The sequence below is a fragment of the Schistocerca serialis genome, chromosome 1 (assembly GCF_023864345.2).
Source record: "Schistocerca serialis cubense isolate TAMUIC-IGC-003099 chromosome 1, iqSchSeri2.2, whole genome shotgun sequence".
In the NCBI taxonomy this organism is placed as follows: Eukaryota; Metazoa; Arthropoda; class Insecta; order Orthoptera; family Acrididae; genus Schistocerca; species Schistocerca serialis.
This window is the reverse complement of record NC_064638.1, coordinates 210,092,404-210,119,511: the sequence shown is the minus strand read 5'-3', so window position 1 is coordinate 210,119,511 and position 27,108 is coordinate 210,092,404. Positions and strand designations below refer to the sequence as shown.

Here is a 27,108-nt window from a genome sequence, read left to right as displayed (position 1 = left end):
AACAAAGTGGACACACTCAATATCTCAGTATATTTTACTAGAGTGTGGCTTTCAGTATGTATGACTCGATAAATTTTTTGGCTTGGAAATGGGTGGTTGGGTGAGTGGGGGGCAAATGTTGATTGCTAATGATTCTGATGATTAAGACTGGCAGATAGTCACAAAAATTCAGTGACGTCTACTTTAAAGATTTTATTTTGGGTGATAATAGTATTATCACATATGAGGTATTGGAAACAGCTGAGATAATATAAGATATGACAAAAGAAATTGCATTGAAAATGAAGCATACATAGCATGCACACGAAGAGCCTGTTCCATCAAAATATCAAGTACTCAATGTGATTAGTTTTATACGCAGATAAGTCTTTCAGGTAGTGTATTGCCTGATGATACTAACTACAAGCTTAACTGCATGCTTTAACACCTGGCCAGATTGGAAGAAGAGGCATTACATCAGTTTTGAAAGCACGTGAAGTCCATGCTCTTGGAAAAGCAAATGTATTTTATTGCACAAAGTATTAGATATAAATTATAATATTGTGTATATTTCTTTTTAGAATATCTATAATTTTTTATGTACAAGCACATTTATGTTATTTCTTACAGAAGCACCCATTTAAGGCCTTTTTCCACTTAATGTTCACTTTATTCATCGAATCTACAAGAGTATGAATGAGATTTTACTCAACACATACTTTATGAAGAGTAATCTCCAATGGTTAAACATTATATTGCCGCAAACCCATTTTCATTCCATTCAGCTCCACTACGAATGTCTAGCATGGACATTAGCTGTCACATCAACAGCTGCTGCATTAAAAAGAAAATGTGTCACCAGCTGGAAGAAGAAACTGCTGTTCCACAACAAGATTATGTCAACACATTCATCTGGATTCATCACCATGAAAGGGCATAAATTGTATTAAGACTTGCCGATGCACCCTACAATATGTGTATGATCTATATACCTACAATTTCTTCTCGTTCCTTAAGATGAAGAAGTGACTTGTAGGTATAAAATTTTTCTCAAATTGTTAAACAGACATATTTTAATAAAATAGAGAATTTCAGTTTGTGTGCATATCACTAAAAGGGGACACTGTTGCAAAAGCTTGCAATTGGGTTTAGAAAAATAAAAAAAGTCTGTCTTTATTCCTAACAGGATTACTTATTAAACCGACCTCAAACATAAATATATGATGAGGGAGAGGGGGAAAAAAGGAAAAAAAGAGGGCTAGCTATGTCCAGAAGGGTAGTTAATGAGGAAAAAATTGAGTATTTTAGGAAACTGCTCAAAAATATGAAATGGTGAGAAGTTTACAGAAGTTACACAAGTACAATCAAAGTTCACATAAATCATGAATTACTCAAGGTATACAGGTGTCCTACAGGACAAAAAGTAAAACAGATCTGGTAGTCAGGAACATGTCTGACACTGTAACTTCTTACAAGAAATACTAAAAGGTATCAAAAAAGTAATTGATGTACCAAAGTAAATGCATTACGATGCAAGAATAGCACCATCAGACAACAAGTACAGACAACATTAAATGAAATGAAATGAAAGAGGAGACTGGTAGAACTACAGAATGAAGAGAACTAAATAGTTCTGACAGTAGATGATAGTTTGCTAACAAATGTGTTTAGTGTCACACAAGCACTTCATATTGGTAACTTACATACTGTGATTTTTAAGCTCTGTAAATGGTGCCCTGGTCTACGGAGACTGCAACAGGCAGCAGGCATGCTTTTTTGGTGCTGCACATTTTGGCAATATTGATCGAGATAAACTTATGGTGCAGCATTCTTCTTCGGCACACCAGTGTAGAAGCGTGCACAGAATCAGCTAAGTGAAAAATCCATCCAATAAGCATGTTTGTTTATACGTAAAGGCTGATTTATGAATTTTTCTTTGTTTGAGACCACATGTAAAAGATCGTGTGGCGATTTTAAGTTATAGATTCACATATTTTATTGCTCATAATGTTTCTGTGAAAACTTTCATTGATTGTATGAATACCCTTTTTAATTGTGATATATTGAAAATCTTCAAACATTCACGAATGCTGCAATGTTAGGTTCAATTGTAGGCTTAAACTAAATTATCCTCTTAAAATTTTTAAAAACAGTAGACCTACCCTCATTCAAAACAATCCCCGCCCCAGCCTCCTCCTTACCCACACTCATTTGCCACTCCAATCATGCATTGGTGCTGCTGCTTAAAATGTTTCAGTTGCTTGAGAATGCAGTCGTGTGTGTGTGTGTGTGTGTGTGTGTGTGTGTGTGTGTGTGTGTGTGGGCGCGCGCGCGCGCTTATCTATCTGCGACTCGTCATGTCTGCTATATGGTGACTAGCAACTTTCCTTCTCATAATATTGTTACATTCCATCCTGGATTTTCCATTTTTTGATTTGAGTTACCCTCTCTTTTAGCTATTATTTATCATAGATCCCTTGGACAAAAAACCATGCCCAGTAGTTAGAAGAAAGAGAGGGCACACCCACCTAAAAGAAGGGTAGTAGAAGTGATTGACAAAACTGCTGTCCAATATCCTTGAAATCAATTAGTTGTAGAGTCTTAGAACATATTCTGAGGTCAAACGTAACTTGAATGAATGACCTTCTCAATGCCAACCAGTATGGATTTCGATTACATCGAATGTGTGAAACGCAACTCTCACTTTTCTCACAACATACTGAAAGCATTGAATCAAGGCAACCAGGTATATGCAGAAAGCATATGACTGACAAAGGAGGCCACAATGTTGGGATCGCAGATTTACTTCAGACTCAGTACACCTTTAGTAGGCCATTAAAACAGCATAATATGCAAGTAGTAATGTACACTACTCTGGCTTTTCCTAAAAAAATCTCAAGAGAAGTGCTGCACATCTAATGCTGCTTCTGTCTCTGTGCAGAGATGCAGGAGATCATGGTGGGCAAGTAAAGAGCGTTAGAGCTTCGTAAGACGAACATGTATGAGGTGATAGTTCGATTCCTGCTCAAACTTCGTTATTAATCTCTCTCTTTTCTTATTTGCCATCACTGGTGATATTATGTAATTTATGTGACATTTGTGAGGTAATACAATGAAAAGAAATATGTATTTGCATTAAGTTTCAGTTTATGTTTTCCATGTATGTATGACAAATACCACACGGCAACATGTACTGTTGAGAGCACTTATGACAAGTTATTTTACATTACTCTTGTGGTCAGGCACACTGTGAATTACTGTATTACTGATTGTGAATAATGTCATTCGCATCATTATTTATTGAGATTTGACCTTGGCTTTCCAAGTCTGTCCCTCATCCTTGAAAATTTAATTACAAATGGTAAATAGTCAAATAACATACAAAATTCACTACAACTTCATGAAAATGCACTTTTTTTTTTTTTTTGTGATATTACCTCTCAAATGTCAAATTAAATAATGTGAGCAGATATGAAAAAAATATAGATTAAAAACTTAATGTCAGCAGGATTCGAACAATCGTCTTATCCACAATCCTCTTGCAGCGTGCAAACACTAACCACATTACAACAATGATTTCTTACAGCCGGCACCCTCACACAGATATATCAAATACATAGCAAGATGCGTGAAACTTGTTTTGCAATTTTCTCATAATTGCACAAGTAGTTCACCTTACTAATTGCACATTATGTTGTTTTAATGGCCTACAAAAGGTACACAGTTAGAAGTAAATTCACGATCCCAACGCCATGGCCTCCCCGTGTCAGTACTGCACCTACGCTTATTGTCAATAACATAATCATATGATGCATCGAGTGAAATTTGTGACTGGACTGAGGACTTTTTGGTAGGGAGGAAAGAGTATGTTATCTTGGATGGAGAGTCATTGTGAGATGCAGAAGTAACTCCAAACGTATCCCAATTGTGTTGGGACACTTGCTGTTCATGTTGTATATTAATGACCTTGCAGACAACATTTATTGTAAAATCAGGCTTTTTGTAAATGAAGTAGTTATCTATAACTAAGTACACTCTGAAAGAAGCTGCATAAATATTCAGTCAGATCTTCATAACATTTCAAAGTGGTGCAAAGATTGCCAATTTGCTTTAAATATCCAGCAATGTACAACTGACACTTCACAGAATGAAAAAGTGTGGGATCCTATGACTATAATATCAGTGAGTCACTGCTGGAATCTGCCAACTTATACAAAATCTGGGTGTAACAATCTATAGGGATATGACATGGACTGATCACATAGGTTCAGTCATGGGTAAGTCAGGTGGGATACTTTGGTTTATTGGTAAAATACTGGATTAGTGCCGTCCATCTACAAAGGAGACTGCTTACGTATCACTCATGTGACTGATTCTAGAATACTGCTAGGTGTGTGTGACCTGTACCATAGAGGATTAACAAGAGTTACTGAACGTATACTCAGAAGGGCAGCACGAATGGTCACAGGTTTGTTCAATCCATGGGTGAGTGTTACAGAGGTATTGAAAGCACTGAACTGGAAGACTCTTGAAAGTCTGTTGATAAAGTTTCAAGAGCCAGTTTGAAATGATTACTCTAGGAACTATGTGAACGGAACAGGAAGAAATCCTAATAACTGATACAATGGGACGTACCCTCTGCGATGTACCTCACGTGGTTTGCACAGTACATGTACATGTAGACCAGTCTTGGCAAGTAATTTTAGTAACATGGATATTATCCTAACTACACCAGTAAAAGCAGCAACTATCAATGAGCATTTTCAATGTTTCGCAGCATAGTCCATTAAATCTTTAATTTATAAGAAAAATTGGGGTTATGATAAAACATGAACATAATAATTAAACACTTATCCCAGTTTAGTAACATCTAGCAGTAGTAGTGGCAGTGGCAGTAGTAGTGGCAGTGGCAGTGGCAGTGGCAGTGGCAGTGGCAGTGGCAGTAGTAGTGGCAGTGGCAGTAGTAGTGGCAGTGGCAGTAGTAGTGGCAGTGGCAGTAGTAGTGGCAGTGGCAGTAGTAGTGGCAGTGGCAGTAGTAGTGGTAGTGGCAGTGGCAGTAGTAGTGGCAGTGGCAGTAGTAGTGGCAGTGGCAGTAGTAGTGGCAGTGGCAGTAGTAGTGTCAGTGGCAGTAGTAGTGTCAGTGGCAGTAGTAGTGTCAGTGGCAGTAGTAGTGTCAGTGGCAGTAGTAGTGACAACACAGCAGCAGCATATTGCTCCTGTAATAAATGAACTGTAAAGTTGACTCCCAAAGGATGTCTGGTTAGACGTAAAAGAGAGCCTGAATGCCCTAATCTTGCCTGGTAAACAGATAAATAATAATATTTTCATTTCTTAGTGAATTTGTTAGAACCAATGTATTTCTCCTTCAAACAAATGGCCCATTTCAATGAAACAGTATCAGCAATAAGAACGATCTTCACTTAGTCACTTACTTCAGCCCTGAAAAATATGCCCACTATGGGAACACACAAACATTTCCAATGACTTGTGGACAATAGTAAGGAGTTATGCTGCTAATAAATTACAAATCTGTCGGCCTTAAAAACGGGCACATTGAATAGAACAATAGTTACTGCTGCCATACTTGGATAAAGGAGGAGGTCGTAGAGAGCAGCCATAAACCATATTGAGGTTACTCAAGCAACCCCTGCACTTACAAACTGTAGATGTAAATTGAAACTCATTCCATTCAAGGCAGACAATCTTTGTAAGATACATGCACCAAGATCTTTAGGAGAAAAAAATCCATGATCCTAACTACAAGAAACCAGGAGAAGGCTACATAGATTTCAGTAGGTAATTCCTAAGAAGGCAGCAGTGAATTTGGAATGTTTGCCATCAGCTAAATACCCAGAGCACACACAAACAGGTTCAAATACATATTATCAATTCTCTACTGAAAACTGGAATATTCAGGAACTCAAGGTACAAACTGAACAAAGAAAAAAATACAGACATTTACATGGGAAACCCAGGCAATGGATCACGAATCTATCACAATGTTGTTGTTCTCACCTGCTAAAAAAACTAAGTTTTCAGCCGACAAGCCTTCTGAAGTAGAACACACATTCACGCAAACACAACTCACACAAACATGACCACTGTCTCAGGCCACCGATGCCACATTGCAAGCAACTGCACATGATGGGAGAAGCAATCTCTGTGATGGGGTAAGGATGAAGCAGTGAGCAGGAAGGGCAGAGACAGGAGGGTAAGAGGATGAGGTGCTGCTTGTGGGAACGTGTGGGGATGTGGTGAACACTGGCAGCTAGGTGTAGTTGGGAGGTTAGATTGATTTTTGTGTGTGTGTGTGTGTGTGTGTGTGTGTGTGTGTGTGTGTGTGTGAAAGAAGTAGAGGAAGGGAACAAAAAGACTATGGGTGCAGTGGTGGAATAGAAGGCTGTGTGTGCTGGAGTGGAAGCAGAGAATGGGATAGGTGGATGAAGGACAGGATCTAGCAAAGGTTGAGGCCAGGGAGGCTAAGGGAACATGAGATATATTGCAGAGAGAGCTCCCACCTGTGCATTTCAGAAAATGCAGCAACTGGGTGGTCCAACTGTTTCTTGGCCAAAATTAGTCAGTGGCCATTCATGCCAGACAACTTGTTGGTTGACACCAATGTATAATGCAATACAGTGGTTGCTTGTTGATCACATGACTGCTTTCACAGGTAGCCCTGCCTTTGGTGGGATGGGTCATGCTTGTGACAGGACTGCAGCAGGTGGTGGTGGTGGTGGTGGTGGTGGTGGTGGCGGTAGGATGTATGGAGGAGGTTTCGCATATTATATCTGTTACTGGGATCTTTCCCCCATGAACCATAGACCTTGCCGTTGGTGGGGAGGCTTGCGTGCCTCAGTGATACAGACAGCCGTACCGTAGGTGTAACCACAACGGAGGGGTATCTGTTGAGAGGCCAGACAAATGTATGGTTCCTGAAGAGGAGCAGCAGCCTTTTCAGTAGTTGCAGGGGCAACAGTCTGGATGATTGACTGATCTGGCCTTGTAACACTAACCAAAACGGCCTTGCTGTGCTGGTACTGCGAACGGCTGAAAGCAAGGGGAAACTACGGCCGTAATTTTTCCCCGAGGGCATGCAGCTTTACTGTATGGATTAATGATGATGGCGTCCTCTTTGGTAAAATATTCCAGAGGTAAAATAGTCCCCCATTCGGATCTCCGAGTGGGGACTACTCAGGAGTACGTCATTATCAGGAGAAAGAAAACTGGCGTTCTACGGATCGGAGCGTGGAACGTCAGATCCCTTAATCGGGCAGGTAGGTTAGAAAATTTAAAAAGGGAAATGGATAGGTTAAAGTTGGATATAGTGGGAATTAGAGGTTCGGTGGCAGAATGAACAAGACTTCTGGTAAGGTGAATAAAGGGTTATAAATACAAAATCAAATATGGGTAATGCAGGAGTAGGTTTAATAATGAATAAAACAATAGGAATGCGCATAAGCTACTACAAACAGCACAGCGAACACATTGTTGTGGTCAAGGTAGACATGAAGCCCATGCCTACGACAGTAGTACAAGTTTATATACCAACTAGCTCTGCAGATGACGAAGAAATTGAAGAAATGTATGATGAAATAAAAGAAATTATTCAGATAGTGAAGGGAGACGAAAATTTAATAGTCATGGGTGACTGGAATTCGGTAGTAGGAAAAGGGAGAGAAGGAAACATAGTAGGTGAATATGGATTGGGGGTAAGAAATGAAAGAGGAAGCCGTCTGGTAGAATTTTGCACAGAGCACAACTTAATCATAACTAACACTTGGTTCAAGAATCATAAAAGAAGGTTGTATACATGGAAGAAGCCTGGAGATACTGACAGGTATCAGATAGATTATATAATGGTAAGACACGAGATTTAGGAACCAGGTTTTAAATTGTAAGACATTTCCAGGGGCAGATGTGGACTCTGACCACAATCTATTGGTTATGAACTGTAGATTAAAACTGTGAGATCGACAGGAAGTGCAAAATGGCTAAGCAGGCATGGCTAGACGACAAATGTAAGGATATAGAGGCTTATCTCACGAGGGGTCAGATAGCTACTGCCTACAGGAAAATTAAAGAGACCTTTGGAGAAAAGAGAACCACTTGTATGAATATCGAGAGCTCAGATGGAAACCCAGTTCTAAGCAAAGAAGGGAAAGCAGAAAGGTGGAAGGAGAAAGGTGGAAGGAGCATATAGAGTGTCTATACATGGGTGATGTACTTGAGGACAATATTATGGAAATGGAAGAGGATGTAGATGAAGATGAAATGGAAGATATGATACTGCGTGAAGAGTTTGCCACAGTACTGAAAGACCTGAGTCGAAACAAGGCCCCCGGAGTAGACAACATTCCATTAGAACTACTGACAGCCTTGGGAGAGCCAGTCCTGACAAAACTCTACCATCTGGTGAGCAAGATGTATGAGACAGGCGAAATACCCTCAGACTTCAAGAAGAATATAATAATTCCAATCCCAAAGAAAGCAGGTGTTGACAGATGTGAAAATTACTGAACAATCAGTTTGATAAGTCACAGCTGCAAAATACTAACGCGAATTCTTTACAGATGACGAATGGAAAAATTGGTAGAAGCCAACCTTGGGAAAGATCAGATTGGATTCCGTAGAAATATGGGAACACGTGAAGCGAAACTGCCCTTACGACTTATTTTAGAAGCTAGATTAAGAAAAGGCAAACCTATGTTTCTAGCATTTGTAGACTTAGAGAAAGCTTTTGACAATGTTGACTGGAACACTCTCTTTCAAATTCTGAAGGTGGCAGGAGTAAAATACAGGGAGCGAAAGGCTATTTCCAATTTGTACAGAAACCAGATGGCAGTTATAAGAGTCGAGGGACATGAAAGGGAAGCAGTGGTTGGGAAGGGAGTGATACAGGGTTGTAGCCTCTCCCCGATGTTGTTCAATCCATGTGTTGAGCAAGCAGTAAAGGAAACAAAAGAAAAATTCGGAGTAGGTATTAAAATCCATGGAGAAGAAATAAAAACTTTGAGGTTTGCCGATGACATTGTAATTCTGTCAGAAATAGCAGAGGACTTGGAAGAGCAGTTGAACGGAATGGACAGTGTCTTGAAAGGAAGATGTAAGATGAACATCATCAAAAGCAAAACGAGGATAATGGAGTGTAGTCGAATTAAGTCGGGTGATGCTGAGGGAATTAGATTAGGAAATGAGACACTTAAAGTAGTAAAGGAGTTTTGCTATTTGGGAAACAAAGTAACTGATGATGGTCGAAGTAGAGAGGATATAAAATGTAGACTGGCAATGGCAAGAAAAGCATTTCTGAAGAAGAGAAATTTGTTAACATGGAGTATAGGTTTAAGTGTCAGGAAGTCGTTTCTGAAAGTATTTGTATGAAGTGTAGCCATGTATGGAAGTGAAACATGGCCGATAAATAGTTTGGACAAGAAGAGAATAGAAGCTTTCAAATGTGGTGCTACAGAAGAATGCTGAAGATTAGATGGGTAGATCACATAACTAATTAGGAAGTATTGAATAGGATTGGGGAGAAGAGGAGTTTGTGGCACAACTTGACTAGAAGAAGGGATCGGTTGATAGGATACGTTCTGAGGCATCAAGGGATCACCAATTTAGTATTGGAGGGCAGCGTGGAGGGTAAAAATCGTAGAGGGAGACCAAGAGATGAATACACTAAGCAGATTCAGAAGGATGTAGGCTGCAGTACGTACTGGGAGATGAAGAAGTTTGCACAGGATAGAGTAGTATGGAGAGCTGCATCAAACCAGTCTCAGGACTGAAGACCACAACAACAACACAACTGGGATCTTCGCCATGAGAGTTGAGAGTAGGGGTTGTGGAGAGATGTACAAGGATATTGTGTAGGTTCGGTGGGCGGCAGAATACCACTGTGTGTGTGTGTGTGTGTGTGTGTGTGTGTGTGTGTGTGGCGGGATGGGGGGGGGGGGAGAGAGAGAAGAATAGTAGGTAGCACAATCCTCACTTCAGGGCATGATGAGACGTAATCGAAACCCTTGCAGAGAAAATGATTCAGTTGCTCCAGTCCTGGGAGGTATTGTATTGAGTCACGAGTGGAAAGTGCCTCTGTGGAAAGATGGTGTGACTTTGGGAAGTGGTGGGTGACTGTGAAGATATGGCATGGGAGATATGTTCCTGTGCAAGGTTAGGAAGGTAATTTTGATCTGTAAAGGCCTCAGTGAGACCCCTTGGTATATTAACAAAGGAATTGCTTGTCACTACAGATGTGATGGCTGCAGGTGGCTACGCTGTATGGAAGGAACTTTTTGGTATGGGATGGGTGGCAGCAGTTGACTTTGAGATATTAAAGAAAGTCTTTTGGCTGATAGCTTACTTATTTAGCAGTCTTTTGTTTTTCCTGTCTGTGAGCCAGTGTCTCTACTATATACGGTGAGTAGCAATCTGTTCTTTTGTAATATTTTAGTAAAATATTTGTCAGACAAGGAACATGTAAACATACGTGTTCTTGAGGGTTGTGTATTGGATCCAATTCTATTTTTAATACGTATCTATGAGTTCCCAGATAACAGAAGACATGGAGCAAAAGTTCTCTTTGCCAATTACATCAACACCATAGTCCCACATAAGACATCAGAACTCCCATTAGAGAAATCAAATGGAACCCTCACGGACATTTGCAACTAGGCATTATTAACTAAGTAATGTTGAAAGTAAAGAAAACTATCAGTATGCACTTCACCATGAGGAGAGGAACAAACGCACTCTCTCTAAGCACAGGTAATAAATCTATAGAAGTGTAATAAACATGAAGTTTTTAGGGATGGACAATATCAGGCAACAAGAGGTAAACACTTGGAAATACTTTTGAAAAGAATGTCATCTGTGTACCATGATCTTACAGTGTTGTCATCAGTTTGTAACATACAAGGTCTTGTGGTGACATACCGTACTATGCCTACACACATTCAATTCTTCCCTATGGGACTGCTTTCTGGGGATCAAAGGAACAAAACCTGGACACAGTTTTTAAATGGGAGAATGGGCCATAAGAAGAGTAACTGGAAGTAGTCGTCAGGCTCACTGTAAATAGCTATTTTATCCTTTCAGACTTGTATTTGTTGCAGAAGAAGAAAATTTTTTTAACATTCTAATGTTATTAGGTTATACTTTAAAGCTTTTAGAAGCAATCTAAGGAAATAAATCTAACAATTTTCAAAATATACTTTTTAGACAGTTGTGTACACTTGGTCTCAATTGACACAGAAATCATTACATTAATTACATAGTGGTGCCATATGTGAACTCTTGACACTCACAATAGATATAAAACTTGCATTGTTTTTAGTTAACAAAAAAATAGTGTGTTAGGAATTATGTTCACAATGTTTTACAATCTCTGGTCACTTGATAGTACCATATTTATTTCGATTCTTGTAACAACATTCAATTTTTCCAGTTTCTCCTTTTGCAACATATTTTCAATCTAGAACCATTTTGTTTCTAACCTAGTTTACCAGTGTTATGCCATCTCTGTTGCAAATTTCTTCTGAAATGTTCTCCGTTTTCTTGCTTCTTTGCCCAGCATTTGTGGACGTTTAGCAAAATGGTTGACTCTGACAGTTCCAGGTGGTGGCAGTAAGAGGCAGCCCAGGTGGCTGACTAGTGGGATAAGGATATCATGTAGAACTAAGTGGGAATTATATCAAAATTTTAGAAGTAGTCACACTCAAGCTACAGCAGACCATTACAAACAGTATTTTAAGGTGCTTAAAAATGTTATTAGGAAGGCAAAGAGTATGTGGTATGCAAATAGAATAGCTAATTCACAGGATAAAATTTAAACCATATGGTCAGTTGTAAAGGAAGTGTGTGGTCAGCAGCACAAGATCAACAATATAAAGTCAGTTCGCAGTAAACTTTTTTCTGTTACTGATAAATCAGATATATGTACAGTATTTAACAATCATTTTCTGACCATTGCTGGTGAATTGAACAAAAATTTTGTTTCTACAGGGAATCATATAACTTTCTTGGCAAATGTCTTTCTGAGATTTATGTCTGAAATATTCCTCTGTGATACAGACAGAGGGAAATTGAGTCAATAATTAAATCACTGAAGACTAAGGACTCTTGTGGTTATGATGGAGTGCCTAGCAGAATATTGAAGTACTGTGCTGCAGATATTAGCCCTGTATTTAGCCTCATTTGTAATTTTTCCTTTAGGAATGGTCAATTTCTTAAATGATTAATGTACTCAGTACTAAAGCTGCTTTATAAGAAGGGAGAAAGGGATAAAGTAGATAATTGTAGACCTATTTCTATGCCATCATCAGTGGTTTGCTAAAGTTATTGAAAAGGCTGTGTATGTAAGGATAATTTATCATTTTATGGCGTATGATTAGCTATCAAATGTACAGTTTGGCTTTAGAAGTCGTTTAATAACTGAAAATGCTATATACTCTTTCCTCTGTGAGGTACTGGATATGTTAAACAAAAGGTTTCAAACCTAGGTATACTTTTGTATGTAACTAAGGCATTTGATTGTGTTGATCACAAAATATTGCTCCAGAAGTTGGACCATTACAGAATACAAGGAGTAAAACTCTTCCCTATAGGACTGCTTTCTGGGGATCGAAGGAACAAATCCTGGACAAAGTTTTTAAATAGCAGAAATGGGCAACAGACAGCAAAAGGTCATTATTCACAATGTTGAGAATGGCTGTAATGTGGGGTCTGAGTGGGGTACGGTCAAGTAAGGGGTGCCCCAGGGATCAGTGTTGGGGCCACTCCTGCTCCTTATCTATATAAATGATATGCCCTCTAGTATTACGGGTAACTCTAAAATATTTCTGTTTGCTGATGACAGTACCTTGGTAGTAAAGGGTATCGTGTGCGACATTGGCTCCGTTTCAAATAGTGCAGTTCATGACCTAAGTACATGGCTTGTAGAAAATAAACTAATGCTAAAACATAGTAAGACTCAGTTTTTACAGTTTCTAACACAAAATTCAACAAAACCTGACGTTTTAATTTCACAGAATGGGCGTATGATTAGTGAAACTGAACAGTTCAAATTTCTAGGTGTTCAGATATATAGTAAGCTGTTGTGGAAAGCCCACATTCAGGATCTTGTTCAAAGACTTAATGCTGCCATTTTCACTATTCGAACGGTATCTGAAGTGAGTGATCGTTTGACCCAAAAGTTAGTCTAATTTGCTTATTTTCATTCACTTATGTCGTATGTTGTTACATTTTGAGGTAACTCTTCCCATTCTAAAAGGATATTTTTGGATTAGAAATGGGCGATTCGAGCAATAAGTGACCAAGTTCACGAACCTCTTGTCGACCACTGTTCAGGGGGGGTCTAGGTATTTTAACACTGGCCTCTCAATATATATATATATTCCTTACTCTCATTTCTTGTTAACAATATTAGCTTATTCCCAAGAATAAGCAGCTTTCACTTAGTTAATACTTGGCAGAAATCAAACCTGTATTTGGATCGGACTTCCTTACATCTTACGCAGAAAGGTGTGCAGTATACTGCTGCATCCATTTTCAATAAACTACCACTCGAATTCACGAATCTTAGAAGTGATCCACGCACTTTCAAGTCAAAATTGAGGAGTTTCCTCATGGGTCACTCCTCCTCTTCTGTCGAGGAGTTCCTTGAAAAAATAAGCTCATTCTTGTATTGCTGACTGCATTTACTTAAACTTATGGACTGACTGTTTTCGGGTTCATAAGCATTTATTTTTATCTATTATTAATTTAATGTTGCAACTTCATGTGCTGACACATTGGAGATTTGCTCCTCAATTTGGTCCTACAGAGCCTGACTTGCATAGATATAAATAAATAAATAGCACAAACATGTTCTTGTTTTAGTTCCTGTAATAGCTTAAATGAAGAAAATTCTCGGAGCTATCTGCAAAACTAGTGTTGGTCATTGCCTAAAGGCCTTCAACAAAGATTCCTACAGTTCAGTTGACACGCACTGCTACAGAATAAAATCATAACCTTTCCCATTATTACCCCATTACATGTACACTTCGGTACTCATGGAGTCGTCTTCTCCTTCACACAGTTTAACAGGTGTTTAGCCATAAATGGGATCATTATCCTATCAACTCCAATTCTTCCTCCAGCGTGAACTGTAGACATTTGTTACTTTTTGCAGGGTAGTGTATGCATGTCAAAACGTTGTAAAAATTTTATTTTGTCAATGTGCAAATTTGTTCTCAGTGAGCAAATTTGTCCTCAGTTGGAAGAATCTGTCTTTGGACAAGCTATCTAAGAATAGTTGCATTTTAAATGTCATGCCCCCCACTACATTCTATCTCCATGAAATCTTAGAGCCCATATATTTGTATGTTTTCAGTTATGATCATGTAGTTTGTCTGAAATCACTGATCTTTCCACTTTGCAATGCATATATGTTTTGATACCGTAGTGCTGCATATGCTGTGAGGAATGCACTTACTGAAGCAAGCTGAAGAAGAAAGTAACTCCTGGCTTTCAACATTTTGTTCCCATTCATAAAATGAATCCAATGTTGAAATATTATTTCTTTGACTTGACGAACATAACTTAAAAATTAAAAATCACAAATAATAATCTTAACAGAAGTCCTAAACACATTGTTGATAACCGGAAATTGAATGCTATGTTAATTTTCCTAACTGTAGCTCAGAACAATTACTGATGACATGGCAGGCATGTCTATTTTGAAAAAATACCAGTGTAAACTCAAAAATTGAACTAATATCAAATAAAAAGTTATTGAACGTACTTCACAGCAAATGAACACAAAAGTTTTAGGTTATGCCAATATTGTGCTCAAGACCTCACAGTTACAGTTGTGTATACTGGAAAACATGGCTTCCTTATATAGGATAATTTATTTTGAAATATTCACTGTTATAATAAATGAATTGTTCATTCAATAACTACCATGCAGAAAACAACAACAACACTCCATTACAAAATGGAATACAACTAAACAACGACATCTTTGTATTCTGATGGTTACAAGTTGGCTGCACACTGCTACATTCACTTGCTGATATTTTTATACTGATGCACAAAAGGTGGCAGCACTTGCATGTGATGAAATGACTGGACATTCAAAAACATGTACATGAGACTTCCATTGACAAAGGGGGAGGGGGGGGGGGGGGGGGGGGGGAATTCTAAAGAAGACCAAAAAAGAAAGTTTTGCAATCGGCAATAGCCTATGCAAAGAAAATAAACAACAGAATGAGATCAATGCACAAATGAGAAAAAAAGATACAACCCGGAAATGGGCTCCACAGAAACATACCAATAGGAACGGCAAGACACATGCAACTCTTTGGACAGTACATCATCACCTACAAATCGACATACCTAAACAGGAGACGAAACAAACTTAAATCCATACTGACTGTAGACAAAGGAGAATGGCAGCTGGATCGCTTATATGTGGAAAAACATACAACAGATAAATGTACAACGAAGAACATACACAAACCACTGAATATTAAAAAAAAAAAACCTTAATGCTTGTGTGTGTGTGTGTGTGTGTGTGTGTGTGTGTGTGTGTGTGTGAGAGAGAGAGAGAGAGAGAGAGAGAGAGAGCACAATCTATCAGAATGACTGTTATCAAGAAATCACACAAACCATCACAAACAGATTTTAGAAGGAATGATAGAAACTGCTGAACAAAAAGCTGAATATGTAGTCCCCTTAAATCCACATAAGATTTATTTCTGGTAGACCTCAAATGTGAAAAAAGAGAGTCATGAAAACAGACATCAGGCATGGTTTAAATTTAAACTGAGAAAATATTCAACTAACACCAAAACATTACAAAAAATTCAACTAAATTATTTGGCAAGTTACGAGGCAATATTAGGAAGATCCAAGCATGTGAACAGAAGGTAACTACCACAAAACCAATTCATAAGACTATTGTAAAACCTTTGGAAGGAAACTGCAAACATACAGCTGTCTCTACATTAACACTGACAAAAAAAGAGACACAAGGGAACTGCTGAAATTGCATCAAAACTATTCAACAAACGTCTGAACTGTGAAGAATGCTGGAAACTTTTAAAATATAACACAAACACCCCAAGACCAAATACGTGCACACAAACCCCCCCCCCCCTCTTTATCTCTCTTAATCCCCCCCCCAAGTGGTGCAAGCAGTGGTATCAGGACTGTAGAAGCTGAAATGTTGCAAGGCACATGAAGAGAGCCACGATTTCCCAGAAACTTAGAAATGTGCCAGTGAAAGTTCTGATATCCCTATGTGTGACTCTAAAAGCTTCTTCAATAACAGAAAAATTTCCCAAACAATGGAACACTCACCCTCTCCACAGAATGACACAAAATCAGTTCAAATAACTGCAGAAATATCTCTCTCTCTCTCTCTCTCTCTCTCTCTCTCTCTCTCTCTCTCTCTCTCTCTCTCTCTGACAGCACATATATTATTTTCCCCAAAATATTATATGGTAGAATTTCACAAGAACTAAGAGTGAAAATTACGCAAGTGCCATACCCTGGTGAAGCTGTGCAGAACTTTAAAATTAGCAGTGGCATATTGCAACACAAAGCTAGTCTCTTGCAATAACTTCTGCAGATTTAGAAGGCACGTGACTGTTCATACACCTGTAATACTGAAAATCTTGAAAATTTTGGACTCCATCCCGAACTACTCAAATTGAAAAACACTCATCTTCAGTAACACAAAATTCTAAGATGTAGTTCAAAGAGAAAGTTTCTGATGTGTTCCTCATCAAACCAGGATGGCACATATATGCAGGATGCAAACAGTTTACAACCTTACCAGTTTCGGTAAAGCTTCCACCATTAGGCCAAAAGCCAATGATTATGTCCTTTCGGATGTCAGATAAATTGCTAGGTTTCCACAATATGAGGATGACTGTACAGTTTCCTATGTCCTCCGACACACTTATTATACGCTCCATTGCTAGTTGCTGCCACCTGTCACCTGTACGTGGTTATTGCACTCTGATGCCTAACAAAGGCGGTGGTCACATTAGTGTGACTGAACCATGGTAGTATGGAAGCCCATCTTGTTACCACCACAGCCTGTAATTCTCCTGGCATGAAATCTTGTACATTTCTCAGGATCTCCCTCCATGCAGCTTTCCTACGAATATACAAATCATCAACACTGGTTGCTGGAAAGCTGTGATTGACAAATTCACACCAAGCCATTCTCCAGACAAGTTAGATGGCTGAAAAGAAAGACAGGGAAATAATGTAATACAGATAGTTATTTTTAGGCATGGCATGTGGATTTCCATGAAGAGACGTAGTGCTCTAAAAATCTCCTTCGAGAGTGAATCTACCTCTCTGCACCAGAGTCTGCACAGATTTGAAACTTTCTCATGGATTAAAGCTCTGGCGGCCCATGCCTCAAGCCCAGAATGTTGCCTTTGACATGCATAACCGAGCTAACCAGAGATGGCTCATGACCTGTCTTCACTGCTTCAATTCTGCCAGAAGTTCTCTTCTTCTTCTTCTTCTTCTTCTTCTTCTTCTTCTTCTTCTTCTTCTTCACCAAAAGGTGTGATTCCCATCCAACATACAATTTGAATCTCCTTAATTGCTTCCAATACATACAAGCAGAGACTGCAGAGCTGTAACTATTACACATCGCACAGTGACACTTACGAAGCAAGGAGACCAAACGGCATCGGATTTTTGTCTTTTATTTTTTACTTATGGTATGTGAAGTTCAGAAACCTAATATCCAGCCACCCAAGTTGATCAATACAACATCAAAAAATTCTCAAGATAGATAGATTTTGAAGTTTACCTAGTATTTTTAATATCCTGAAGCAAGTGGTTATTTTGACAGGTCATGAGGCTCGGCCATGTGGCTCTGTGGTAGAATGACAGCCCTTGTTTGATTCACAGCTGTGGCAGATTTTGGGCAGTAATTACATTCTGTGAGAGTGGCTGGCTTACAGCAGGAGCCAGCAATGATACAACTTCCACTGTTCCTATTGGATACTATCTTTAGCTCCAAAAAGACAAAGCAAGTCTGTAGTTTTACTGTGTAAGAGAAATAGAAAAACCCGGTCCAGTCGCAATGTGACCATCACCTATATTCGACGTAAACATGCAACAACCACTCACAGACAGCAGGTGACAACATTAGCAGGTAAGGGTATATAAAGCACATCACAGGGGTGCGAAAAACAGTGTAGTCATTGCTGTAATGTGGAAAAGGAGCACTTTATCTGACGTCCAAAAGGACAATCATTGGCTTTCTGGCCTAGGGTGGAAGCATTTCCAAAATGGCTAAGTCTGTAAACTGCTGTTCAACTGTGTATTACAGTACACAGGGTGTTCCAATTAATACAGGATGTAGAGAACACCAAAACAAATGAAACAATATTATGAAAAGGAAAGCTGCTGCACACCTTATAAAGTAGATGCTGAGTCACAGATAGGCATAACAAACACAGACACAATATAAGCTTTCGGTCAACAAGGCCTTTGTGGCAGGGTAAAGGTGAGGGACAGCCAGTTGTTGCTGGGGAGCACACAAGGATGAGGTGGAGAGAGGGTAAGGAAGGTAGGTAGGTGCAGTCGGGAGGTTAGATGGAGGGCAGGGGAGAGGTGGCGGGGGGCAGTAAGCAGAGAAGTAAAAAGAATGGGTGCATTGGTTGAATGAGGGCTCTGTAATGCTGGAATGGGAAGAGGGCAAGAGTGTCAATCTTCGTTAGTTGTTTTTCTCATCCATCCATCCACTTCCCTGTTCCCATCCCTGCACTACACAGCCCTCATTCCATCAAATACCCAGTCTTTTCACTTCTCTCCTTTTCCATCCCTGCCCTCCTGCCTGTCCCCGGCCCACCATCTAACCTCTCGACTGCACCTAGCTGCCCTACTCTCTCTCTCTCTCTCTCTCTCTCTCTCTCTCTCTCTCTCTCTCTCTCTCCCCCCCCCCCCCCCCCCCCTGCATGCTCTCCAGTGGCACTTCCATGTCACCCACCTCTAAGCTGTTATTCCTCCCCCTCCCCAGCCCAGCCTCCTCCTTATTCCCACCCAGTTGCCGCTCCCATCATGCACTTCTGCTGTTGCTCGCAGCGTGGCTTCAGCTGCCGGAGGATGCAGTCGTGAGGTGTAGGGATGTGGTGTGTGTGTGTGTGTGTGTGTGTGTGTGTGTGTGTGTGTGTGTGTGAGAGAGAGAGAGAGAGAGAGAGAGAGAGAGAGAGAGAGAGAGAGTGTGTGTGTGTGTGTGTGTGTGTGTGTGTGTGTGTGTGTGTGTGTTTTCAACAAAGGCCTTGTTGGCCAAAAGCTTATATTGTGAGTCTTTTCGTTGTGCCTATCTACGACTCAGCATCTCTGCAATCCGGTGAGTAGAAGCTTTCCTTTTCATAACATCAAAACAAATATATTTTGATATGGACCATATGGTGTCCAAAGCCATCTTGTAATATTGAGAACATTTTGTTAGTTGTGCTGCTCTGTGTCTCCGTCTGGGAATGTGTACCGTACAGATTGTTGGCTCTAATGTATGCTTGGAAACACACAGATTCATTTGCAAGCATCACCGTCTTGGAACTATAATGGTGACTTCTTTGTAAACAAACCTATCCAGTCGCAATCATTACAGTCTAGTGACGAGCAGTGAACATTCACAGCAGTGAACATGGAGCAGTTTATATATGCTGAAATCTTGACATGCTTCTAGTATACCAGTCTGTGAACAGAAATGCACAAGCCGCAGTGAGAGAGTATCAAAAGAGCTTTCCACACTGATAGGTTCCACAACATCAAACAGCACTTCCTGCACTAGTATGGAGGATACAAGTCAAAACCAAACAGTTTGAACTCCTGAAATAGGAGACAAAATTCTGCAACATGTCCAAGACACTCCATCTACAAGTACATGATGTACTGCACACACCTTTGGTATCGGACATAGCCTTGTGTGAAATTTGTTACATGACCAGCATCTTCACTGTGTGGCAGCACTAGTACCTAAAAATTTCCCCAAAGTGTGCAGTTCACACAATGATTTTTAGAAGAGACAGAGACTGCCCAGCACTTTTTATTTCTATCCGAGGTACTGTACACCAACAAGGTTTTGTTTACTCAAGAAGACTGATTCAATATCCACCAACACATGTTTGGGCACATGTGATCCACAAGGCACTTGACCTCTTGCTCATCAACAGTGGCTCGATGTTAAGCTGTGGGCCAGCATTCTTGGTGATAGGTCTAGATATTCTTCCACTCCCGCTCAATGGACAGAGCTATCACATCTTTGTGGAACATTTTGTCACCAGAAATGCTGGAGGATTACCTCTGAATATTACACAAAGGCTATACTTTTAGTACAATGAGCACCAGCCCATCTCATTATTGCTGTGAGTAATCTTCTGAAAGCCACCTATAGGAACCGATGGATTGGCCAAGATGGCTCTTTGGTCTGGCCACCCAGGTCATCTGACCTAAAGAGCTCAGGTTTCTTCCTCGGAGGGCATGTGAAGCAGCTGGTTTGTGAAGCCACTGTGGAATCAGAGGAATACATTGCTGCTATATCTGCCGTCACTGCCGGTACCGTAGTAGACATGGCGGAAGTCTATGGACATGACAGTCAATGGTACGACAAAGTACTGCATGTGAACATGCCAATGGTCATGCACTCAGGAAGTTCCTGTGCATGCCACTTCTATAAATAGCTTGCTAAACTATCTGGTGTGTAAATCATCTCTAGCATCATAAACTGTTGTCAGGTGCCTTATGTACCATAACTAAGTACATTTGTTTTGATGTTCTCTACATCCTGTATTAATTTGAATGAATAGTTTTTTAACACCCTGCAAAATGTAATGCCCAAACACAATATAAATTTAACTGTCTGAAATTCAACAATGACCATGCTCTCCTCTTCAGTTACACATAGTAAACCCAACAGCAAGTTAATTCACTACAGAAAACAGCTCAGAATATTTGGTATCAGCATATCCATCTAAAAATAGAAATCAAATCAAATGACAGAACATTCATAATGCTATCACAATAAAACAGGAAATAAAAATCTTAAATTTAATTATGAAAAGGGAAGTTGCTACTCACCATATAGCGGATATGATGAGTCACAGATACGTACAACAAAAAGACTGTCACAAATAAAGCTAGCAGCCAGTAAGGCCTTCGTCAAAATACAACACACACACACACACACACACACACACACACACACACACACACACACCCCAAGACTGCAGTCTCAACAACTGAAACCACACTGCAAGCAGCAGCACCAATGCATGTTGGGAGCAGCAACTTGGTCGGGGTAAGGAGGAGGCTGGGGATGGAAGGGAGAGGGATAGTAGGGTAGGGTGGCGGACGGACGGTGATGTGCTACAGATTAGACTGAGGGCACGAGAGAGGGTGGTTGGGGGCGGGGGGGGCGGGGGGGGGGGGGGGGAGGAGTGGGAAAGGGGAGAAGTAAAAAGACAGGACATGGTGGTGGAATGATGGCTGCGTAGTGCTGGAATAGGAACAAGGAAGGGGCTGGATGGGTGAGGACAGTGACTAACGAAGGCTGAGGCCAAGAGGGTTACGAGACTGTAGAATGTATTGAAAGGGAAGTTCCTATCTGCGCAGTTCAAAAAATCTGGTGTTGGTGGGAAGGATCCATACGACACAGGCTGTGAAGCAGTCATTGAAATTAAGGCTGTCATGTTTGGCAGCGTGCTCAGCAACAGGGTGGTCCACTTAATTCTTGGCCAAAATTTGGCAGTGGTCATTCATGGGGATATACAGCTTGTTGGTTCTCATGTCCACATTAGAATGTGACACAGTGGTTGCAGCTTAGCCTTTAGATCACTGACTGATTTCACAGGTAGCCATGCCTTTGATGAGATACGTGATGTTAGTGACCTGACCAAGAGTCAGTGGGAGGATGTATGGGACAGGCCTATCATCTAGGTCTATTACAGTGGTATGAACCATGAGGTAAGGGGGTTGGGAATTGGGGTTGTGGAAGGATGGATGAGTATATTGTGTAGGCTTGGTGGACAGTGTAATACCACTGTGGGAAGAGTGGAAAGAATAGTCAACAGGATATTTCTGATTTCAGGGCACAACGAGAGATAGTCGAAACAGTAGCAGAGAATGCAATTCAGTTGCTCCAGCCCTGGGAGGTACTGAGTTACGAGGGGAATGCTCCTCTATGGCCAGATGGTGGGACTTTGGAAGGTGGTGGGAGACTGGAAAGATAAGGCACAGGAGATTTGTTTTTGGACAAGGTTGGGAGGCTAATTATAGTCTGTGAAAGCTTCAGTGAGACCCACAGCATATATTGAGAGGGACTGCTAGTCACTGCAGATGCAATGACCATGGGTGGTTAGGCTGTACGGAAGGGACTTCTTGGTGTGGAATGGGTGGCAGCTGTCTAAGTGGAGGTATTGCTTGTGGTTAGTAGGTCTGATATGGACAGAGGTACTGACGTAGCCATCTTTGAGGTGGAGCTCAACATCTGGGGATATAGCTTCTTGAGTTCAGTAGGGCAAGGTGAAGAAAATGGGAGAAAAGTAGTTGAGGTTCTGGAGGAATGTGAATAGGGTGTCCTCACTGTTGATCCAGATAGCAAAGATGTCATCAATTAATTTGAAGCAGGTGAGAGGTTTAGGATTCTGCGTGTTTAGGAATGATTCCTCTAGATGGCCTATGAATAGGTTGGCATAGGAGGGTGCCACGCGGGTGCCCATAACTGTACCCCAGATTTGTTTGTACGTAATGCCTTCAAAGGGGAAGTAATTGTGGGAGATGATATAGTTGGTCATGGTGACTAGGAAGGAGGTTGTTGGTTTGGAATTCATCTTGCATGGGGAAAGGTAGTGTTCAAGAGCAAGAAGGCTATGGGCTTTAGGGATGTATAAGAGGGTAAGTTCCAGGTAATGGCCTGCAGGTGTTTTGTTCTACCAGAGCAGAGATTCTCTCAGTGGGGCACAGTAACTGGCCACAATGTGGTGTCCTGGGTGGTTAGGTTATGACTTTAGGAAGCACATAGAAAGTAAGAGTGCAAGGAGTGGTGGGGGTAAGTAGACAGATGGACTCTGGGGATAGTTTCTGGGATGGGACTAAGGATTTGAGGAGTAACTGGAGATCCTACTGGATTTCTGGAATGGATTCACTGTGGCAAGGTTTGTAGGTGGAAGAATCTGACAGCTGATAAAGTCCTTCTGACAGGTAATCCTTTCAGTTGATAAAAACAGGGGGAGCATTTGTCCAGAGGTACGATTTTAAGATAAGGATCAGTTTTAGGATGGTGCACTGCTCTTCTTTCTGCGGATGTAAGGTTAGTTTGGATGTTGAGGGATTTGGAGAATGATGGTGAGGCAAAGTTGAAGCTTAAGAAATCCTGGAAAGTTAACAGCGGGTGATTTTGGGGCAGTGTGAGTGGATTACAGTTGGATGGAGGAGTGAACTAAGTTAAGCAGTGTTCAACATTGGTCTTTGGTTCAATCTGATTGATAGGATTGGTGGCAAAGAAGTGTGTCCACTGTAGGGCCCATCTCCTTCTCCTGGTCCCTACAATGGAAATGCAGTGCTCACTATCCTTCCCACCCCTTCCACTGCGGTATTTCGCCATCCACCGTACCTACACAATATACTCATCCAACCCTACACAACCCCTGCACCCAACTCTTTACCTCATGGCTCATACCCCTGTAGAAGAACTAGATGCAAGACCTGTCACATACATCCTCCCACTACCACCTGCTCCAGTCAGGTCACAAATGTTACCTGTCCCATCAAAGGCAGGGCTACAAGTGAAAACAGTCATGTGATCTACAAGCTAAGCTGCAACCAATGTGCTGCATTCTATGTGGGCATGGCAATCAACAAGCTGTCCATCTGCATGAATGGCCGACAAACTGTGGCCAAGAAACAAGTGGACAACCCTCTTGCTGAACATGCCGCCAAACATGATATCCTTCATTTCAATGTCTGCTTCACAGCATGTGCTAATGCATCCTTCCCAACAATCCTAACTTTTCTGAATTGCACAGGTGGGAACTTCCCTGCAATACATCCTATGTTCTCATAACCCTCCTGGCCTCAACCTTTGTTAGTCACTGTCCTCCACCATTGCACCCAGTCTTTTTACTTCTCTCTTTTCCACTACCCTCTCCCCCTCCCCTGTACTCCTCCTAACCAGCAGTAGTTCACTGTTCGCCACCCCTACCCTACCATCCCTCCCCCTCCCTGCCGCACCCTCTTCCTTAACCCCACCCAGTCGCCACTTCCATCATGCACTGGTGCTGTTGCTCACAATGTGGTTTCAGTTGCCCGAGACTGCAGTCGTACTGGCCGAAAGCATTATTTGCGACAGACTTTTTGTTGTGTCTATGTGTGACTCAGCATCTCCGTTATATGGTGAGTAACAACTTTCCGTTTAATAATATTGTTACATTCCATCCTAGATTTTCCTTTGTTAGAAAAATTTAAATTTTTTGAGAAATCATAACTAATAACACGAGAAAGAAACCTATGTGGCAAAACAGAATGAATAAACAGACCGAAGTGCAATGTATCATGAAGAAGACATACAACAACAGACACCGTTAAACAGCCACAAATGTGAAACGAAACAGGAACACCATGGTATGTGACATTTTTAAGTTGAACCATTTTTAAAACAACTGACACTGCAGAAATAAACAAAATGTTCAAGACAGAAATAAGAATAACCAGAAAATATTTACATCAAAAATTACCACAAAAATGGACAACAAAAACTAGTGTCTAATGAAAAAATCTATGAGAAAATAGGACAGGTAAGAAGTATGACCAAGAAGCAACATATTTAATCACTTGGACATGAAATCAAGATCCCAAAGAACTTGATCATCCCTACAATTTACAACAACATACTCAAAAAACAAAAATTACAACATAAAAAGCTCAAAGATGAACTACATAGATTACAAACCAAGGCTGATAGACAACGGAGAGGGTTATTTTAAATATATAAAAATTTCAGATCCAAGACAGGGAACTAAAAACCCTTTCTATAAAATTGACTGAAGCTAAAAATTCAATGAATGCCCTAAAATGCAAATAAATATAGTTTACAGGGACTTTATTGGTGGCCAATTCCTCCTATTCCATCGATGAATAACTTAGCAACACTGTATCACTTAACATGAATAGTGTATGTTATCTGACTTCACCACAGCTTCAATGCAGTTATGGAATCTGTTAAAATAAGCCTTGAATATTGTTCCTGTTTTTTATGTTGATGACACATGTTACATTTTGCACTTTAATAAGTTAAAAAATGATTTAATGGCAAGCTTTGTGACTGATGCGTAATTTTTTTTTCTTTCTTTTACCACATCCTTAAGAACTGTGGGATAAACACTGGTAAAGCAGTACTTTTGCAAGTGTGTATTGTGTACTTTATAAAAGTATTTTCCACATCCTCAGACATCTCCTCACTAAAGCTTTATGGAATGATGAGAGTCTGTAATCTAATCTTATCTGGAATACGAACAATCTTTTCTTCAAACAAACTGTAAAGTAAATTACTGTGAAGACAGGCAACATTGCTGCAGTTCTAACATACAGAATATTAAATCACATTCCTGATGTTCTAGAAATTTTACATCAGTTGCATTTGAAGAAGCTGTATTGTAATATGTAAGAGCCACATAAAGCATAACATGTTATAACACACTTGACAGATTTGCTGCAATCATTCCACATGTGCAAGATACATATGGCGCTTTTCACTATGATCATAATAAGCTTGAAGTAGTCAAACAGTTAAATAACTTATATTAAGGGCTGAAAATATTTGTGTACCAATCAAACTGTCATCATTAATGCCACAAGCTTTAACATTTAATTTCACTAGTTAAGTTCTTTGCCTGTTGAAACCTGTTACGTAACGAAGTGTCTGTTCAAATGTACTTGGGCTAAGGTTATTCTGACTATGAATTACTGTAAATAATTTATAACGGCTTGAATAGGAACCCAGAGTTAGGACAGCACACAACAATTGCGACACACTTGACAGATATGTTTTTAAAATTGCTTCACCTAGATTTAAGTAATGTAATTAATATGTTCACTTCAACATAAGGGAATAAAACCCTCAAAAAACACCATGGAAGAAATAAATATCAGTAGTGACTGTATGCAGTCTATCTCATTTGGTTTGCAACAGTCCCAATATTAACTTAAGATCCCATGAACATTATTAAACACATAAGTTTGTTTATTTTATTTGTACGTGTCAGCTTTGCTCCAGTTGTTACTACTGAAGCGTTCAATATCTCTGGCATCTCAGCGTGCAATTATACTAGTAAATTTCCTCTGGTATAAAAACAGCGAGCAGCTCAGTGTGTTTGTACCAACCACAGTTTACTCATTTGCCATATTTTACACTAAACAGGACTCCATAATTGTTATTCATCCATGCCTCATCCACTTCCAATTCAAGGTGCATCCCACAGCTCTTCCATCCACAATAATTAAATACAGGCCATTGTTTTTCATGAGTCATTTATATTAGCCCAAGGTTAAATAGGTTGGATCTTACGTTCTTACACGTGTGACTAACTACCAAACCAGAACCAAGACTATTCAGGGAGCAGCTGCAATCTTCAGGTGATTAAATTCCCACAAAGTATGCAAGCTACTGGTAGTAACAGCAATCACTCTGTTTCTCTTTTTAATATTACAACCCTTTAAAACTAACGTAGCAACCTTTTACTGTTTCAGTGGCTGTTCAGTGGAAACATCTCATCTGTCACAAATACTGTAAGTATTGTGCTTACTGGTAATTCAAAAATTAATACTATCTTATTTTACACTAAATTAGCATCATACTTCATTGATAAATCCAAAGTGAACTAGTTCTTGTGCAAGGAGCAGTGACGTATCTATTTCTGTCACGGAACACGTAAGTTGGCGGTTCATCTTGTCGTCCATCCGCAGCAGAATTGTCATCTGAAAATATTTCAGATACGCTTTATTGAGAAATGGCTCACTGAACTTTGTAATGCATAATTTACTAAACAATTTGCATGTTTAATTATTAAGTCAGCTATTTGAAATTCTTTCTACATGTCAAGCAAATGGAAATACATAAATTTCAAT

The 27,108-nt window shown here is 40.1% G+C and overlaps 1 protein-coding gene across 3 annotated transcripts in view; it reads right to left on the bottom strand.

Annotated features, from left to right (window-relative positions):
• Positions 1-27,108, bottom strand: part of LOC126466014 (nuclear receptor-binding protein homolog) — a 457,189-nt gene that overhangs the window by 15,123 nt on the left and 414,958 nt on the right. For all 3 annotated transcript variants that reach the window (XM_050096351.1, XM_050096352.1, XM_050096353.1), the window contains one exon: positions 26,839-26,958. In XM_050096351.1, the coding sequence (XP_049952308.1) occupies positions 26,839-26,958 (120 nt within the window). The remainder of the gene's footprint in view (positions 1-26,838; positions 26,959-27,108) is intronic.